The sequence below is a fragment of the Urocampus carinirostris genome, chromosome 6 (genome assembly GCF_059441175.1).
Source record: "Urocampus carinirostris isolate Australia breed hairy pipefish chromosome 6, RoL_Ucar_1.0, whole genome shotgun sequence".
In the NCBI taxonomy this organism is placed as follows: domain Eukaryota; kingdom Metazoa; phylum Chordata; class Actinopteri; order Syngnathiformes; family Syngnathidae; genus Urocampus; species Urocampus carinirostris.
Genome location: NC_142354.1, coordinates 8,106,182 through 8,124,269, shown reverse-complemented (window position 1 = coordinate 8,124,269; position 18,088 = coordinate 8,106,182). Strand labels below are relative to the sequence as shown.

Below are 18,088 nucleotides of genomic sequence, written 5' to 3'. Positions count from 1 at the left end.
ATCCAATCAATATTTGATTTTCAGTTTCCTGTCTTTTTTAGGTTTAGTGTTTTTATTTGTGTAACTTCAGTTTTATTGAGCTTTTTTTGTCTTTTTTTGAACAAAAAGAAAGGGAAGGAAAAGAAACAAAATAAAAGGAAACAGACATAAGAAAACAAACAAACATTGCATTGTGGGGGGGGGGGGGGGGATCTCCCATGCTGGAGTGATTCTTCAAAATCCAGTCTTCATTATTCGTAAGCGGTGTCCTTATAGTCTACCGGTTTCCCCTCATTTGGGTCTCCCGGCTTCTTATTGGAAATGTGCTCCTTTCCATTACAAATAATTCCTCCGTCGTGCTGCTCCATGCTGGGGTGATTTTGTTTATACCATAATTGCTGCGAGCTGTCTCAAATGTTTTGACCAGGTACTCATCTTTTTTAGTAATAGTCTTCTGTTAGAATCCCCAAATAGAGCACTTTGAATGTTTTGGTCTCCCCCGTCCCACCATTTTCTTGGAAACAAACCATCATTTGTATCAGTTGTCTTATATTCTTGATGTGGTCAACGTCTACCTCTCCACATGTGAGTAAGAGTAGTAGGGAGATATTCATTTGTAACAGTCTCAGAAAAAAAAACCTGAAAAGGAGTTAAGGCTGAATCAAAATTTAAATTTACCCGTCCTGATGACGTCACTCAAGAATACGCCAAGACAGACTTGTGTAAACAAGACGCGTTTTGCCCAAAAAGCCTTTCAAAGTTGAAACTCAATTTGGGATTAATAAAACAATTCTTTTGAAAACTTTGAGGGCTAAACTATCAGACTGGAGATTTTACTTTTCGTTTTGTTATAAGCTTTTTTTATAAAGTTCGTCACAGCAAGTAATTTAAGCGCGCGTCTTGATGACGTCACTCAAAACTTCAATCTTGATTTATGTGAACAAAACACCTCATCTCATCTCATTAGCTGCACCGCTTATCCTCAGTAGGGTCGCGGGGGTGCTTGAGCAAGCCAATTGCAGGGTTCACAGGGACAGACAACTCGCTCGCTCATTCACACCGAGGGACAATTTGGACCGGCCAATCGACCTGAACTCCATGTCTTTGGACAAAGTACGTGTTAACTGAAATCAGTTGAAATATGAGTCCTTCAAATTTTCGATGCAAAAAGGATTCTTTTAACTTTGATGGTTAAATGATCATACTGGCGATTTTACTTTTAGAAATGTAACAAGTTTTTTATAAAGATGGTCGTAGCTAGTCTTTTAATTTGTGCGTCATGATGACGTCACTTCAAATTAAACCAAGTCAAATGTATGTAAACAAAGCGCGTGTTAACTAAAATCAGTTGAAGTATGAGTTCTATGCAAATTTGCGATGCAAAATTGATTCTTTAGTCAACTTTGATGGTTAAACTATCATATTGCCAAAGTTTTTTTTTTTATAAAGTGCGTCACATCTAGTCTTTTAAATCCACGTCATGATGACGTCACTTATTCTCCACCAGCTCGTCATTTAACTGAGTCAAACGCAAATTTGCAATTCCAAAACGATTCGTTTGACAGTTAAACGATCACGTCGGCAATTTTGCACTTTAAGGATAAGAAAAAGAGGGTGTGATTTGCAAATAAATGGCCAGATGCGGCGCAGAATGTAAATGTATGTTCTCTTAAGTGAGCGCAGAGACTTAATTGCGTGTTAATAGAAGCTTCTCCATTTGGGAGCACGCAGAAAATGTGCGCAGGGATAATATTGTTCTTGGAGCCGTGCAGAGAATAAGTACAGCTCTATTATCCCTCTTTGTGCGCTCGAGTGCTCCATGATCGCCACTTTGCGCTCCAGTTCGCTTCGCCGTCGAACCTCCCGAGGCCAAAAGAAAAATTAAAAACCCTCCCGAGAACGTTTTAAACGTTTAATGTGGAGAGCTCATCCTTTTCCGTGTCAATTTGCAAAAGTCGAGTGCAAATGGGACATTATGACAGATCGTGTCTGTCAATAAATATTCCGGCACGCCGCTGAACGCACCCGTGAGGCGTTCAAGGGCACTTGGTCCGCGAGGGAGAGTCGGGTTGTGGTTGCTTAATTCTGTATTATTTTTGAGACAAATATAATTTTTGGAGTGAATTAAGCATAGAAAGAAACGTGTGAGGGCTTTCAGTTTATGTTTCAACAGTTAAAGAAGTAAAGTACTAAAATGGAAAGATTATAGAAAGGAAAAAAAGTTAAAGTTAAAAAGAGGAAAACAGGGAAACTAATACATTGAAAATAAAAGTAACAAAAACAAAAAGGTTAAAAATTAGGGTTAGATATCAAGTGGATTTGAAAAAAAATAAAAAGCGAATGATTAAAAAAATGAAGTAAGAAAAGTCCTAAAAAAAGGATAAAAAAAAAGTGAAGTTAAAAACATAAAATTTGAGTTAAAAAGGGTAAGATTTTAAAAGTGACGTCAAGAAAAATGAATGGGGAGTTGAAATAGTAAAAGAAGTTTAAAAAGAGAGGAAAACGACAGATTTAAAAGGCGAAGTTAAACTCATAAAAATAAAGTTAAAAAAAGGAAAGATAAAACAAAACAAGTTCTTAAATAAGAGTGAAGTCTAAAAATTAAAAGGTAGTAAATAGAGAGGTTAAAAAAACCAAAATGGAGTAAAAAGAATCAAAAAGGAAAGACAAACATTTTGAAGTCCAAAAATAAAAGCAAAGTTAAAAAAGAAAGATTTAAAAAGTGAATTTTAAAAAAATGCTAAAAAGGAAAGATTTTGAAACTGAAGTCGAAAAAAGGAGGTAATAAAGTAAAAAAAAAACCAACAAAATAAAGCAGAAAAAGTTTAAAAAAAAGCGAAATTAAAAAGGAAATAAGAAAAATAATCAAATAAAAGTGAAGTGAAATTTAAAAAAGGATTAAAAAAAAGCGTAGTCAAGAAAATAAAAGTAGGTTTAAAAAAGACACACTTAAAAGTAAAAATATTAGGTTAAGAAATCAAACTAAACATAAAAGAGGGAATATTTTAAAAGAAATTTGAAGTTTTTTAGTAATACAAAATAAAAACCACTCTTGCTGAAAGTCTTTGTGTTTTATTTTTCAATGCTGGAAAGAAACATTCATTATAACTTATTTTGAAAATCTGCTGCGATGCATTCGAGGCCAGTTCTTAAATAATTCTCTGTACAAATCTGCAACCTTCCCGACCGGTTCCGTTTCGGGGATTCCTGCAGGTCAGCTTCCCAACGTCTTTCGCGAGCTCCAAGTTTCTGCAGAATTCTCATGCCGGTCTGGTTTTGGTGTTCATTTGCGGTCAGGGTTGTGCTGAAAAATGCGCAAAATGCCTCTCTGGCGCAAACGGAACTAAAACGACTTCATGTCTCGTTTTTTTTTCATTAGAAAAGACAATTCCCACCCCGGCCCTCTGGTAGGCGCTACAGGTCCCTCAATACTAAGACAGCTTGTTCCCGGCCATCACAATCTTAGACGAATGCACAAAACTGTGAAAACATAGTTTGCGACAATTTTGGGTGTATTTCTCTTTATGTTGTTGCCAAATGAAATATTTCATTTATTCATATATAAGATAGATAGATAGATAGATAGATAGATAGATAGATAGATAGATAGATAGATAGATAGATAGATAGATAGATAGATAGATGTCTTGAGAGAGATAGAGAGATAGATTGATACCATAGATAGATACTTTATTCATCCCCGTAGGGAAATTTACACTTCCAGCAGTATCCTTGTGTTGAAAAATAAAGTAATAAAATAAAAGATATAGAATACAAAAATACCCAAAATAACGTGTTGATATAGAGTATTTAAATAGTGCTACGGAAAGTGAAATGGGTAATATGCAAATGTGGGGGTGGGGTTTAATGTGGGCTTCTACTCCCCCGGGTGAAGTTAAAGAGCCTCATGGGATGAGGAAGAAAAGATCTCCTCAGTCTTCCCGTGGAACAAGACTGTGACAGTAGTCTGTCACTGAAGCTGCATTATTGTGTTGTTTTTGTAAACACCATGTTGTAATTCTTAGGTTATTTTGCCTATTTACCCAGATAGTTAATCCACAGTCTTTTTTGCCTTTATTTGACACGTTTTACCCTGAAGTGCTGTGTCTAATCTCCTTGCATACAGACTGAGCAGATCATTTCTTCCTCATGCCATGAGGCTCTTTAACTCCACCCGGGGTAGTAAAAGCCCAACATTAAATCCCACCCCCACATTTGCATATTACACTATTTTTTTACAGTGTGTATTTTGTGTAGTACTTTTTCAATACTCTATAGCAACACGTTATATTGGGTTTTTTGTATTCTATATCTTTTATTTTACTATTTTATTTTCAACACAAGGATACTGCTGGAAGTATGAATTTCCCAACAGGAATGAATAAAGTATATATCTATCTATCTACTCAGAAGATTCCTGTTTGGACGGCAGCTTTAGCGTGGTAAAAGCAACTGTCCATTGGTAAGAAAATTTTGACATTTTAAACTTTCCGCATTTTGACGAGCATAAGGCGCACTAAAAATGATTTTCTTCAAATTGTGGGCGTGTATTTAAGGGTAAGTGACACTGCCGAGCTTCAAGCTCAATTTGTGATTTTTGGCTGAAATCCGATCAATTTGTGAGATCGTTCACATTTTCAACTCAATGAGACTTTTATGCCTCTCCTGTGCGAAAGCCGGAAGTGACCCTCATGCGCAGAAGAGGACGCGTGACACGTGTTTGCAGAAGTAGTCATGGATGCTAACGCCGTAGCGTAAATAGCAATTTGATTTATGATATGAATTCAATCTAAAAGCTCACTTATCCCTCCATTGAATGCTTTCCCTGTTTTTGTCTGCCAAGGTGTGTTGATTTCTACGCTACACGTAAGAGCATGGGAACCAAGCAGCCACCAGAGGATTGAAGATGAATATATTGACCGTTTGCAAGGGGGAGAAGCTGGAAATTGAATTCCGACAAGTCAAGATAACGCAGCTTTCGCAGAAATAAGGCGAGGTGGGCAAAGTTGGAGGAAAGAGTTGAGCTGTGAATCCTCGAGCAAAGCACAGCAGTAAAAGAAGACTTTTCGGACCCCTTTGTGCGTATCACAACTTTCTTAAAATGTTGTATTTTGTAACCAATATTTCAATAAACCACAAGCAAACTCAGGTTTGCTCCCGCCGTATTTTGGAATACCCAGATTTGTACGCTTGTCTGTGTTGTCTGAAGGCGGCCGCAGCAGAGGGCACCCGTGCCTTATCCTGCGGTGCGCCCTGTATAGTCATAAATACAGAAATCGAAGCAGCTACTTTGAACACGGTGCGCCCTCTGCCGGTGAATATATGGTATATCCATACAAGGTGCAAATTCTCGGTGCTTTACTATTCTATCACATTCCCTCCAAATGAGTCCTTTAAGTAACATTGTACGCCTGGGCTGCATTTTTCAGCACGACACCGCCCCCCGCAGGTTTCAGCTGCAACGACGGCTAAATCTCGTACGTGTTACTTGACGTTCGAGTTTCTACAGAATTGGGCAAGGTTCCGATGTCGGTCCGGTTTTTGTGTTCCGTCTCGGACTTCCCCTGCAGGTTTTGGCGGCAACGGCTGCAAAATGATCGTGCTGCTTCCGTATGTGTTCCTTGAGATTTTTGCAGGATTCTGCAACGTTTCCATCTCGTCCTGTTTGGGGCGAACAGGGAGAAGATTTGGAACGTGTTTCTTGAGGTTTTTGCAGAATTCTTTTAACGTTCCCAAGCCCGTCCGGTTTCAGGGGTTCAGTCCCGGACTTCCCTGCAGGTTTCGGCGACGGCGGCAAAATTGTCGTGCAGCTTGCGAACGTGTTTCTTGAGGTCGAAATTTCTGCAGAATCCTTTCCCGCAAGCGTCGCACGTGAAGGGTTTCTTGTCGTTGTGCGTGTGCATGTGAAAGGTCAAATTGTAAATCTGGTGGAAGGCTTTGTTGCAGATGGAGCACTTGTACTGCTTCTCGCCGCTGTGCGTCAGCTTGTGGTTCTTGTAGTTGCCTGAAGGGAGCGACAAAAACACCATTGAAATGGTCATTATTCCCGTTGCTTGCGACTACATTGAGACAAAGTGAGACTCTGTGGAAACATGTCAGAAAAGAGTGAAGAGCTGTGTCCCTTCCACTTTCCCCTACACTTTGCGGAAGAATGGGACAAGCTTTGTTTTATGTATATCCATATCCATAACATCAATGCCATTGATTATTAAGTTTTATGGATTTGGTTAGGTAGCACGTCGGCGAAGTGGTTAGCGTGTGTGCGGCACAGTTCTCAGGTCATGAGATCGAACCTTCTGTGTGGAGTTTGCACGTTCTACCCGTGCTTGCGTGGGTTTCCTCCGGGGACTGCGGTTTCCTCCCACATTCCAAAAACATGCATGTCAGGTCGATTGGGCGGTCCAAATTGTCCCTAGGTGTGAACGAGCGAGCGAATTGTCTGTCCCTGTGTGCCCTGCGACTGGCTGGCAAGCAGTTGAGGGTGTCCCCTGCCCACTGCCCGATGATAGCTGGGATGGAATCCAGCACCCCCGCGACACTACTGAGGATAAGCGGTACAGATAATAGATGGATGGATGGATTTAGTTACATATTTTGTCATTTGTTTTGATATGTATTTTGTCACATAGGTGGCCGAGTGGTTTGTCATTTATTTGGGGTATACTTTTTCAAATATTTTGTTGCATATATGCTCATTTATCCTGTCATGTTCTTTGTCATGTATTCTTGTGGTGCATTTAGTCATTTTTTACTTTTAAAAAATAAAATAAAAAAATAAAATTGAAAAAAAGAAAAGTGAAGAAATAAAAGTAATGTGAAGGAAATAAGAGGAGCGTCAATAAAAGGAAAGATATTTCTAAAAAAGTGGAGTTAGGAAAACCTTAAAGGCTAAAAAATGTTACAAACTAAGAGAAAAGAACAATTTTTAAAAAGTAAAGTTGAAAATAAAAGTAGTCTTTAAAAAGAAAGATGATAAAAGAAGGTAGAAAAAAGGGCTGTTCAAAATATACAGGTGAATTTAAGAAAATAAGGTGAGAAAATCAAAGATGAAGAAAAAAGTGAAGCTACGAAAGAAAATAGGAATAGATGAAGATGCAGATGTTAAAAATGAAAAGTGAGGCTAAAAAAAGAAAGAAAAAGGAAAAAATGACCATGAAAACAGTTAAAAAAAAGAAAACAAAATGCGGCTAAAATATTAAAGTGGACCTGAAAAAAGAAAAAGGGGACAGTTCAAAAAGTGAAGTGACGATCAAAAATGAAAGATTAAAAACGAAGCGAGGCTGCAAAAAAAAAGAAAAATATAACTCGGACATGCACAAAGTGAGCAAAAGGAAGTGCAATTATCCGCCCCTCCCCCCTCGCGTCACACTTTGACCTTGAAAGGACATTTCGGGCGGACGGGAGTATTCGCATCTCGGGGATTTTCTGTGCGCCAGTCAAAAAGTTGTCAAACTTTGTCAAAGTGACGAGAGTGGAGAGTGGGGGCGGGGGGCGTCATCATCATGCCAAACTTTTCTTAGGGTCTCGCCGCTGACCCGCAAAAAATGGGGCCGCCTTCTTCAAGGGAGATTGAAGCTGCTCAAAGTGACGTGGCCCAATTACCAACGTGGCCCCTCACGTCCGCATTGCAGTGAACGTCGTTTCCACCTTTTTATGGGCAGATTCAAGCACTTTAAAGACTTTCAAGGCCAGTTTTTCAATTTTCCAGTACCGGTAAAAAATAAATCCAGTACCTTAGTTTCTAACCCTGCCTCTAGCCCTAACCTTATTTCGGAACCCAAAAAAACTTGCAGCTCAAACCCTAGCCCAACACCTAACCCTGTTTCAAACCATAATCCTAGCTCACAGATTTTCAAACCCTACATTCAGTTTACAACCCTAAAATGGAAATTAAACTCTAGTTCCTTACACTTACGCTACACCTAACCCTAGTTGTAACCCTAGGCCTAACCCTGTTTCAAACTCTAGCTCCAAATCTATTTTGGAACCCTAATTTGGAGCTCAAACCCGAGTTCCTAACCCTAAACCTACATCTAACTCTGGTTGTAACCCTAGCCCCAACGCTATTTCAGTACTCTAATTTCAGTTTAATACGCTGACCAGGAGCTTAAACCTTAGCTTCTTACCCAATCTCCAATCTTATTTTGGAACTCTAAAATCGGTTTAACACCCTAACCTGAAGCCCAAACCCTAGCTCCTATCTTAGCCCTAACACTGTTTCAAAGGTAACCCTAGCTTTAAACTTATTTTGGAGCCCTACATTCAGTTTGGAACCCTTAAATGGAGCTCAAACTCTAGTTCTTAACCCTAAACCTAGACCTAACCGGAGCTGTAAACCCTAGCCCCAACCTAGTTTCAAATCGTCACCCTCGCTCTAAACCCATTTTGGAACCCTACATTCAAGTTTAGAACCCGTTTGCGTCATGCGTTTTCTTAGCATTTCCTTTATTTGTTGATCATTAAAGTCACAGTGTGTCAATAAATCTCCACGAGGAGTCAATGTAGCTTCAAATTTAAAACTGACTCTAAAGATACAAGAAACTCAAGATAGCTCGCCTTCCCTTCCATTTGTCACTCAAATCATAAAAGTAAAAAATAAAGGACAAATAAAAATAAAAGTCACAAAAACTAAACTCCCATAATAAAATACAAAAATAAGATACAAAAGATGAAAATGGAGACTGCACTTTTCCACCTTGCACGATTCAAGTGCCATGAGTGGATTTGTTTTGGTCCTGACTCAAATAATAAGAGTGGAAACATGAAATCAAATCAAACATGGTTCCTCCCTGTGCAGTTGCGCCGCGTTTAACCAATAACCAGAAAAAAATGTCAAGGTACCTTTCTGATGGAACCCTTTCCCGCAAAATTCACAGACAAAAGGTTTGTATCCGGCATGGATTCGGACGTGCGTGTTGAGAGTGGAGCTCCTGTTGAAGGCTTTGCCGCACTGGTTGCATTTGTGCGGTTTTTCCTGCAAAAAAAAACAGGACGAAATATGCCCAAAAATTTGTAAAGTCGATCGGGTAGGGAGTAAAATCACAATCAAAATCTGACCCTGCCCAAAAAGAAGACGAAAGACGATCCCTTCATCTAGTAATGTTCCTTGTGATTGAATCAAAATCGGATGGTTTACAAATTACCCACAAAAACTCTGCTGCTATAGGTGTTTAAAACGACAAAACAAAACCCTATGTGAATAAAGATTTCAGTGACAAAAAACGATGAGTACCAAACAAAACCCTCCGGTCATGAAAACATATGTGACAAAAAATACGAATACAAAACAAAACCCTACCGTCATAAAAAATATGTGACAAAAAACGACGAGTACAAAACAAAACCCTACGTGAATAAAAACGTATGAAACAAAAAACTACGAGTACGAAACAAAACCCTACGTGAATAAAAACCTATGAGACAAAAAACTAAGACTACAAAACAAAACCCATGTGACAGTAAACTACATGTACAAAATAAACTCCTACGGTCATAAAAATGTATGTGACGAAAAACTATGAGTACAAAACAAATCCCTACGGTCATGAAAACATATGTGACGAAAAACTACGGGTACAAAACAAAAAACGACAGGCATCAAAACCGATGTGACAAAAAAAACTCTATAGGCATAAAAGCCTTTGGATTCCTTAACTATTTGGGTCGTAGGGAAACCATTTCCTCTGGTGTGTCTTGGCCAAGTACAGCCTGGTGGCACCCATCTCTCTCCAAGCCAACACGTTTCCACCCGGTCTTAAACCTGGGGACCTTTTGATTTTCAGGTGAATGTAACAAAAAACTGAGTACTGAACAAAACCCTACGTGAATAAAAACCTATGAGACAAAAAAAAACTACGAGTACAAAACAAAACCATTAAAAGGAAGATTCCAAAGAAAGACAGAAAACGTTCCCGGGTATGGGTGGTCTTTCCCGGGTATCGGTCTCACCTGCGTGTGAATAATCTTGTGCCTGCACAAAGTGCTGGCTTGCCGGAATCCTTTCCCGCAAACTTTGCAGACGAAAGGGCGAGCTCCAGTGTGCACCGGCATGTGCCGCGTCAGGTTGTAGTGGGCGTTAAAAACCTGCACAGAAAAGGACGATCGTTTGGGGGGCGTGCGTCATTCAATTATGATACGATAGATAGATAGATAGATAGATAGATAGATAGATAGATAGATAGATAGATAGATAGATAGATAGATAGATAGATAGATAGATAGATAGATAGATAGATAGATAGATAGATAGATAGATAGATAGATAGATAGATAGATAGATAGATAGATAGATAGATAGATAGATAGATAGATAGATAGATGGATAGAACAATCAATATAATGATAGAACGATAGATAGATATCCATATATAGAACAATAAAACAATAGATAGATAAAACGATAGAACGATAGATAGAACGATACATAGAACGATCGATAGAAGGATAGATAGAACGATACATAGAACGATGGATAGATAGATAGATAGATAGATAGATAGATAGATAGATAGATAGATAGATAGATAGATAGATAGATAGATAGATAGATAGATAGATAGATAGATAGATAGATAGATAGATAGATAGATAGATAGATAGATAGATAGATAGATAGATAGATAGATATAGATAGAATGATAGATATAGATAGAACAATAGATAGAACGATAAAACAATAGATAGAACAATAGAATGATGGAACGATAGATAGATAAATAGATAGATATAGATAGATATAGATTGATAGATACTTTATTTATCCCTGTAGGAAAATTCCCTTTTTTATTATTATTTTTTTGATCATGTCAGTCAAGTTTTACACTATAAGAAGTCACAAAATCGGTGTAGTTTCCTATTTAACACCAAAGAGTTAAGAGTTAACTTGTGCTGTATAAATCCTGTTTTTTCACTTTCGAGAGTATTATCTTCCGCGCTGGAAAGCTTTATGACTGCCACTGTTTTCGCATTCATACTATCATGAATATGTGAGAGTGGCAGTGTAAAACTTATGTGATATTTTTAACACCAGATGTTATTGTGTTCCCTTTTAACACCAGAGGAATTAAAACACGTTAACGATGCATATTTAACTCTTGTAAAGTTTAGAGTGGAGCGATTTATAATGACTGGTTTTGAATGAATGAAAGAATGGAACTTTATTTTGAACATTAAAATAAAAACAGAACAAAAACAATAAATCAACAACAAAATAATGTTACATAACTTGTTCAAAAAGGGGTAGTAAGAAGCAGATGCTTATTTTCCCTACCTCTTCATCTTCCCTATTAAATACACCAATGATATAACAACAATTGTAATAATATTAATAATAACAGTTATGATATAACAATAGCAACAACAACACAAAGTTAACCATAGTTCTAGACGCACTATTCCCAATCTCTCCTATCACTCATACCCCATTTTCTTCATCTCTGTATTCTGCCAGGAATGTTTTTTTGTATTTAAATTTGAACAAGTGAATAGTTGGACATTGTTTTATCTCGTCTTGCAAACCGTTCCAGAGCTTGACTCCACACACAGACACACACATACTTTTCCTGGTGGTTCTCACCTTTGGGATTATGAATTAACGACAGCCCCTTAAGTCATAATTTCTATCTTTCCGAATTAATAATTATTGGATGTTTTCTGGCACTATGTTTTTGTTGACCTTAAATATCAGTTGTGAAGTGAAAAATTGTACTAAATCATCCAATTTTAATCATTGGGACTGCAGGAATAAAATATTTGTATAATAACGATATCCTACCCTGTGTATGGTTCTAATTGCACGTTTTTGGAGGCTAAAAAGGGGCTGTAGTCAACTTTTGTAAAGATTGCCCCAGACTTCTGCACAATATGTTAAGTATGGCAGAACTAGAGTACAAAATAATAAATACAATGCTTTATAGTTTAAAAGGAATTTGGCTTTATTGATTATCGAAATGCTTTTAGATACTTTAGTTTGTATGTGTCTGATGTGTGTACATATACAAGTTGTTTTCTTATTTTTATTCAATTTATCTATTTAATAATGGAACTTATATAAAATCTTTTTTACTTTGAAGGAACCATTTCCTTTTTTTATCCATCGAGGTGATTATTCAATTAGATACATTCATAATTTAAGTATGGATACAAATTATACGCAACGCAAAGTCCTTTACCGGATAAAGATAATTTGTGCATAGAATGTTACACAAGTAAAGGACTGTAAACTGTGATATCGGATGAATACACAAATCCAAAGTTCGTTTGTTTTTCAAATGTGACTTTTTAAAAACGACTGGATAGAAAAAACGACATTTGGGTCAAGAAAAGAGCGATTTATTATTACGCTACGTCCTGTTTTTTGTATGCATATATATTTAATAAATACACATATTTAAAGCAAGTTTTTTATACACAGGAAATAGACACATCCCAAGTTGGTTCTTTTTTTTAGGATATATTTTTTTAAACTCACCCGGGATTGTTTTTCATAACCCCCAAACATCTGCATCGTATTAAATAAAGCAACCCGTCAAATCTCGAATTGTTTTATTTTGAAAAAAGAGCGAAGCAAAACATGCATTGAAAAAAAGTGTAAATCGAACTAAGAAATTGGATCGCTTGGTTTAAATTTCAAAGAATGGAACAATCCACGAAATTTTAAGGGTGCCCGATTTTTAATTCCTTCAACATCTGGTTCATACAGTATATAACAACCCCAAACCTGAATTATTTTATTGAAAGCACCCAAGAGACAGCTTACAAAATAATCAAAAAACAATGTCAATTTGTGCAAATCGAACAAAAAAAATCAGATCTTTAAGTACAAGTTTTAAGTCGTGGATCGATACACTTTATTTTTCAGGTGCACGATTTCGTTTCAGTTTATGATTTAATTCCGCCAACATCTGGATGACATTGGACAAAACAACCCCTATTGTTTTCTTTAGAGCACTTAAAATAGAGATAAGCGAAATCAATTGATAAAAAAAATAATGTCAATTTGTGTACATTGAAGAAAAATGTTGGATCTTTTCCTTTAAGTTTCAAATCGTGGATATATCAAGTTTATTTTCAGAGTGCCCGATTTCGTTGTAGTTTATGACTTGATTCCTCCAATATTTAGATCATTATGTCGGAAACGCAAATTAGGTTCTTTATTTAAAAGAAGAGCTCCGTAAAAATGTTGGTGTCCATTTGTGTTAAACGACCCGAAATGATTCAGTAGAAGACGAACAGCAACAACTCAATCCCGCTTTTTTCGAACGCGTTATTTCGTTTTAGATATTTACATCTACCCTCAAATATTTTTGTTCATTGAAAAAAATGACATTTTCTGTTGAGTTTGGAATAATTCCGAAAAAAACACCTGGATCACATTGTCCCAAACCACGCAAAAAGTTTTTTTTCTCATGAACGCACTTCAAAAATAGTCAAGGAATTTTTTTCATATTGTACACAATATCTCAACAAATATTTGGATGAAAGAAAATCACGTCGATTTGTATAAAATCAACAAAAAGAAGTATTTTTCAAACAATGGGTTGATCAATCCGCTATAATTCTTAGAGTGCACTATTTTGGTTTCAGTTATTTAAATCTTCGAACATCTGGATCAAAATGATTGATACTTTAATTGATAGCTTGTCAAAATATTGTACAAAATAGAGGATTAAACATTTAAGTACAAAATAAACTCAATTTGCGCGAAACAACCATAAAAAATCGTTTCATATATAACAAATCATATTTCTTGCGTTTCTTTCGTTTTAGTTTATTTCAAAAATGTAAAGCTATATTTGTGTCAATATAAAAATATTGTATTCTCTTTGTGTTTGCTTGTTTATTTATTTTTTTATGAAATATTTGTTCAAATTTAGGTTTGAAATAAAATTGAATTCCGTTCTTGTTATTATTGTGTCAAATATTAAATTCTTGTGAATTCGGTCGTTTTTTCGTTCAAGTTTTTTTGTGTCAATTATACAAACATTCTAAATTACTTCATTTGGTTTTTCGTTCTAGCGTATATAAAAACGTATATTTGTATGTGTTTGGTTTTTGCAGCGTCATTGCTACATTGATGTCATTTATACAATGAATTTATTGACTTTCGTTTTTCGTTTAAGTTTATCTAAATACATGTATATTTGGTTTCGAAATCAACTTTACTTCGTTTTTCTGTACGCGCACGAAGTAAAAACAAACGATGACTCAATTCACTGTTTTTGTTTTAGTTTATTAAAATTATTTTTTTTGCCCTTTTTATCATTTTGGGTTCGAAACACAATTTTACTCTGTTGTTTTATGTGACAATTAGTACGAATTCATTCACTTGATTTCTTTCGTTTTAGTTTATTAAAAAGTGTCTTTTCTAAATTTTACGCTTTGAAAAAAACTCTCAAGTTGCTTAATATGTGTCTATAAAAAAGAGAAAGAGAGTTTTACCTTCCCGCAGACTTCACAAGTGAAATTTTTGGGTTTCCCGTCTAGGGTGCCCCCTCCTCCAGCACCGCCGAGTTTCTGCCCCTTGAAGCCGTTCTTCTCTGGCCCCAGTCCTTGGGTCTCCTTGACAATCTGGTCCAGTTGTCCCGGAAGATGCTCCTTGTGTGGGAACTGATGCGTGGGGAGCGCCTCGGCCGCCAAATTAGCCGCAGCGGCGGCGGCTAATTTCGCGTTTTCCAGCAGAAAAAGTCGCTGCTGGGCCTGAGCTTCGCTGAAGGGCCAGTGACCCCCCAGGAAGTCCGCCTGGGGGTACCCCGAGTCCAGGTAGTAATACAGAGACCCTGCAGCGGGCACGGCGAGCGCTTGGTGCACCACCGGCTTCACCAACCTGGGTTTGAGTCCTTCGCTTTTGGCGCACGCGCCTTCCGCGCCCTTGCAGGCGCAAAAGGCGCTCCCCCTGAGGCTGGCCCTCCACAATTCCGAGTAATTCATGAGGGCCGCGGCCTGCAGGTCGTAACCGATGGGTAGGACGCAGGGGAGCGGGGCCCGCAGGCCCAGAATCTTCTCCCTCGGTTCAGAACTCATGATTCGTTCGATGGAGAAGGCGAGGGTCTTGGGGGGCGCGGAAGAGGACATGACCGCGTCCAGGGACCGAGACATCCTGCGGGAAAAAGTTTGGCGTTTTCTTTCCGCTTTTCCTGCTCACTTTTTGCAACAGGAGTCGTAATTGTGAGAAGCACTTGACACCCTTTGGCGCATTTGCATGCGAATGGCACCCAAAGGTGCAAGATGAGCACCCCAAAAAATAAAAAAAGGGAAAAATGACAAATGTGATGCCCCCGCCTCCCCCGAAAAGTTTCTGCCGGAGCGCAATCGGCGACTGGGTGGAATTTGATGCGAGTGGGCTTCTTTAATGCTCAAAAAAGAGAAGAAGAGAGGTGAGCGCTTCCATGTGTCACGTTAGCACAAGCCCCGCCCTCTTTTTGGAAAAGGGGCGTGTAAAGGGGGACGCACCCACTACGCCGGTCACGCCCCTCAAAGCAAATGATATCAAAATGTAATTCAAATGTAAAGTATTCGATTAATGCCACTGCGTGCATAAAAAGGGCTCCCATTTGCGGACTTCGGGATGATAGTTTGAGGCCCGGTGCCTCAGTAAGAAAATTAAAGGGACAGTATATGATTTGACCGCAGCTAGAGACTAAAATATTAGCCTTCATTCAAAAAATGTCATTTCAAATTGAAAAAGCGCTAGATTAATTTGAAAGGGTAGAAAAGCGCTATAGGATAACACCTAAAACGATTGTATAGGTACAAGTCATTTTATGGGGTATTTCGTCGTAATTTCTCTCATGATGAAAATGAAATGAAATGATCTGCATTTCTATAGCGCTTCTCAAGTCAATAACTTCCCAAAGCGCTTTACAGTGTGCTTCACATTTCCCAATAGCGGCATTGTATTGCAGTCAGGTAAGACGCTAACCTGCTTATTGGGGTTATTAGGGGTTCAGTGTCTTACCCAAGGACACTTCGACATGTAAGACGGACAAGCCGGGATTTGAACTAGGATCCCTTGATCCCAAGACGAGCGCTCTACCCCCTGAGCTCCATTTTTGTTCGCTTTTTCAGTTGTTTTTCTGTATTTTTGTTTTTTATTGTTTTATCTTAGCACTGTACGGTATTTCTTTGTAACTTTTTGGTCATTCCTCTGGTAAGTTTTTGATTGCTGATCATTATTTTGTCGTTTGTTAATCAATTTTGGATTTTATTTGGGTCATATTTTGTAAAATTTTCTTTGATTTCCTTTTGCCATTTTTTGAAGGTTTTTGGGGATTTTTTGTCTGTTTTTTGGATCAATGTTTATTCATTTTTTTATAATATGGACGTTTTATGATATTTTTTGGTGTCATTATATTGTTGAATTTTCCAATTGTTTTTGATTTTCTGGGTCATATTTTAATGACAATACAAGGAAATTATTATTATTATTATTATTATATATTTCTGTTTGTTTCTCATGTTCATATTTTCGACGTCATTTTTAGAACAAGATGTGTTCCTTCTTTGGGTTATTTTTGGGCGGTATTTTTGTGGTTTTCCTGGTCCATCTTTGAAAGGCGATCGGCATGGTGACTAAAATTGTGCGATCGTGTCACGGGAAACATGTGCTGAAAATGTCTTGCAAAAGTTGATGCGTAAGTTTTACATACATAAATAGTATTTTTATATAAATATGAGAGAGAAAGGGAGAGAGATATCGTCAATTGTGATTTCCTAAACATGCCTTTCAGCAGTCGCCGAGACAAAAGCATCGAGGGAATAATCCCAGTTTGAAATAATCTGCGACGGTGGGAGGGAATCATCGGGCAAAGCCTCCCGGCTGTGTTTTGTTTCTTCACCTGCAGGAATTAGCGCCTGTTGTCGGCCTCCTCGTATGCGAACGAGGGCCACAAAAAAACAACAATTAGATTCTACTCGGAGTTTATTCAAGCACAAGACATATTGATCCTTTGCTTTTTGTTTTACTTATTTTATTTTCTATTTTTTGTGTGATTTTTCAAAACATCTGACTCTAAATTGGTGAAAAGTGTGAATGGTTCATGGTTTTGCATTATACTTTTATTTTTCATTTTCAGTGATGTTGTGTTGTTTGACTTAAAATCTAGTCATTTTGTAAAAAGCTTAAATTGTGTAGTATTTTATAGAGATTATTGTAGATCTGTCAATATTTTAATTTAAATATCAAGTGTTTTTCAGTGATATCCTGCAAAACATATGAAATTATTAATTACATAATTTGGTGTATAATCTTTTATTTTTATTAATAATATATTTTTATAAAAAGATTAATGATCTGAGGCTCAGGAGCCAAAAGAGCCTGTTTTCTAAATAAAGCTGTTCCCTTGGGTGGGACCAGTTGGGGGTAGTGACACTTTACATAACGCCATCAATACTGAGAGCAGGTGTGTTGGCGTAAATTTCATGCACTTAAATTTTTTTTTTTCGACATAAACTGCCAAGAAACATGGCAATGGCAACGATTTCAAGCATTTTCAAGCAATTGACACAAAATTCAAGCATTTTTTCTCCTTGAAAAGACACAATCAAAACACAAGCATTTTGAAGAAAAAAAACAACCATTAAATTTAAGACTCCTCAAGGATTTCAAGCACCCGTACAAACCCCGTGTATAATAATTGTAAGACAAAATTCAGGTTTCTACTTCCTTGGGAAACGTTACTCCCCCCGGTGATAAACCCGGGTACTTTTTGAACGATGAGGGCCAATCGGTGGAGATAGATGACATGCTTTCTTGGATTTTTTTGCAGCAACGAAATTCTTGCCAACTGAGGAACAGCCAATCACAGTGCGCATAGCCAACTCGATACACAATTTTCAACTTTAAAATGGTCCAGCGGTGTGCATGGAGTACATGCAAATATGACACGAGGTATCCTGGGAGGCTGGGCGATGGGGGGCATTTTTTACCTTTTCCCTGGCCACATTGAAATCGAGTCGAGCGCAGCACCAACTCAACATGAATGAAGTTCGTAAGGATGTCTGCATCTGTTTTAAGGTAAATGTTTAGCTTAAGACAGAAATGAAATGTTGGCAATGTTATGCTGAACGATTTAAGGTAAATACTAACGAAGAGGCACTCCAGGTAGTCCAC

General features: G+C 37.6%; 1 protein-coding gene and 1 long non-coding RNA gene across 2 annotated transcripts; one reads left to right on the top strand and one right to left on the bottom strand.

The window, feature by feature from the left end:
• The first annotated feature begins 927 nt into the window (after positions 1-927).
• LOC148363708 (uncharacterized) lies at positions 928-5,144 on the top strand. Its single transcript, XR_015850685.1, has 2 exons — positions 928-1,092; positions 4,823-5,144. It is a non-coding gene; the product is annotated as an uncharacterized LOC148363708 (long non-coding RNA).
• Positions 3,042-15,319, bottom strand: fezf2 (FEZ family zinc finger 2). Its single transcript, XM_088337714.1, has 4 exons — positions 14,419-15,319; positions 9,928-10,062; positions 8,821-8,953; positions 3,042-5,983 (listed from the first exon to the last, which is right to left on the bottom strand). Exons 1-4 carry the CDS (start codon positions 15,073-15,075, stop codon positions 5,736-5,738), a joined length of 1,173 nt encoding a protein of 390 aa, XP_088193840.1. The 5' UTR covers positions 15,076-15,319; the 3' UTR covers positions 3,042-5,735.
• Between the last annotated feature and the right edge of the window lie 2,769 nt (positions 15,320-18,088).

Coding starts and splice junctions, on each gene's coding strand:
- fezf2 (XM_088337714.1), bottom strand. CDS start 15,075: ATGTCTCGGTCCCTGGACGCGGTCATGTCCTCTTCCGCGCCCCCCAAG. Junction 10,063..14,418: donor CTTGTGAAGTCTGCGGGAAG/GTAAAACTCTCT, acceptor TTTTCTGTGCAG/GTTTTTAACGCCCACTACAA. Junction 5,984..8,820: donor GAAAGGGTTCCATCAGAAAG/GTACCTTGACAT, acceptor CGCTCCCTTCAG/GCAACTACAAGAACCACAAG.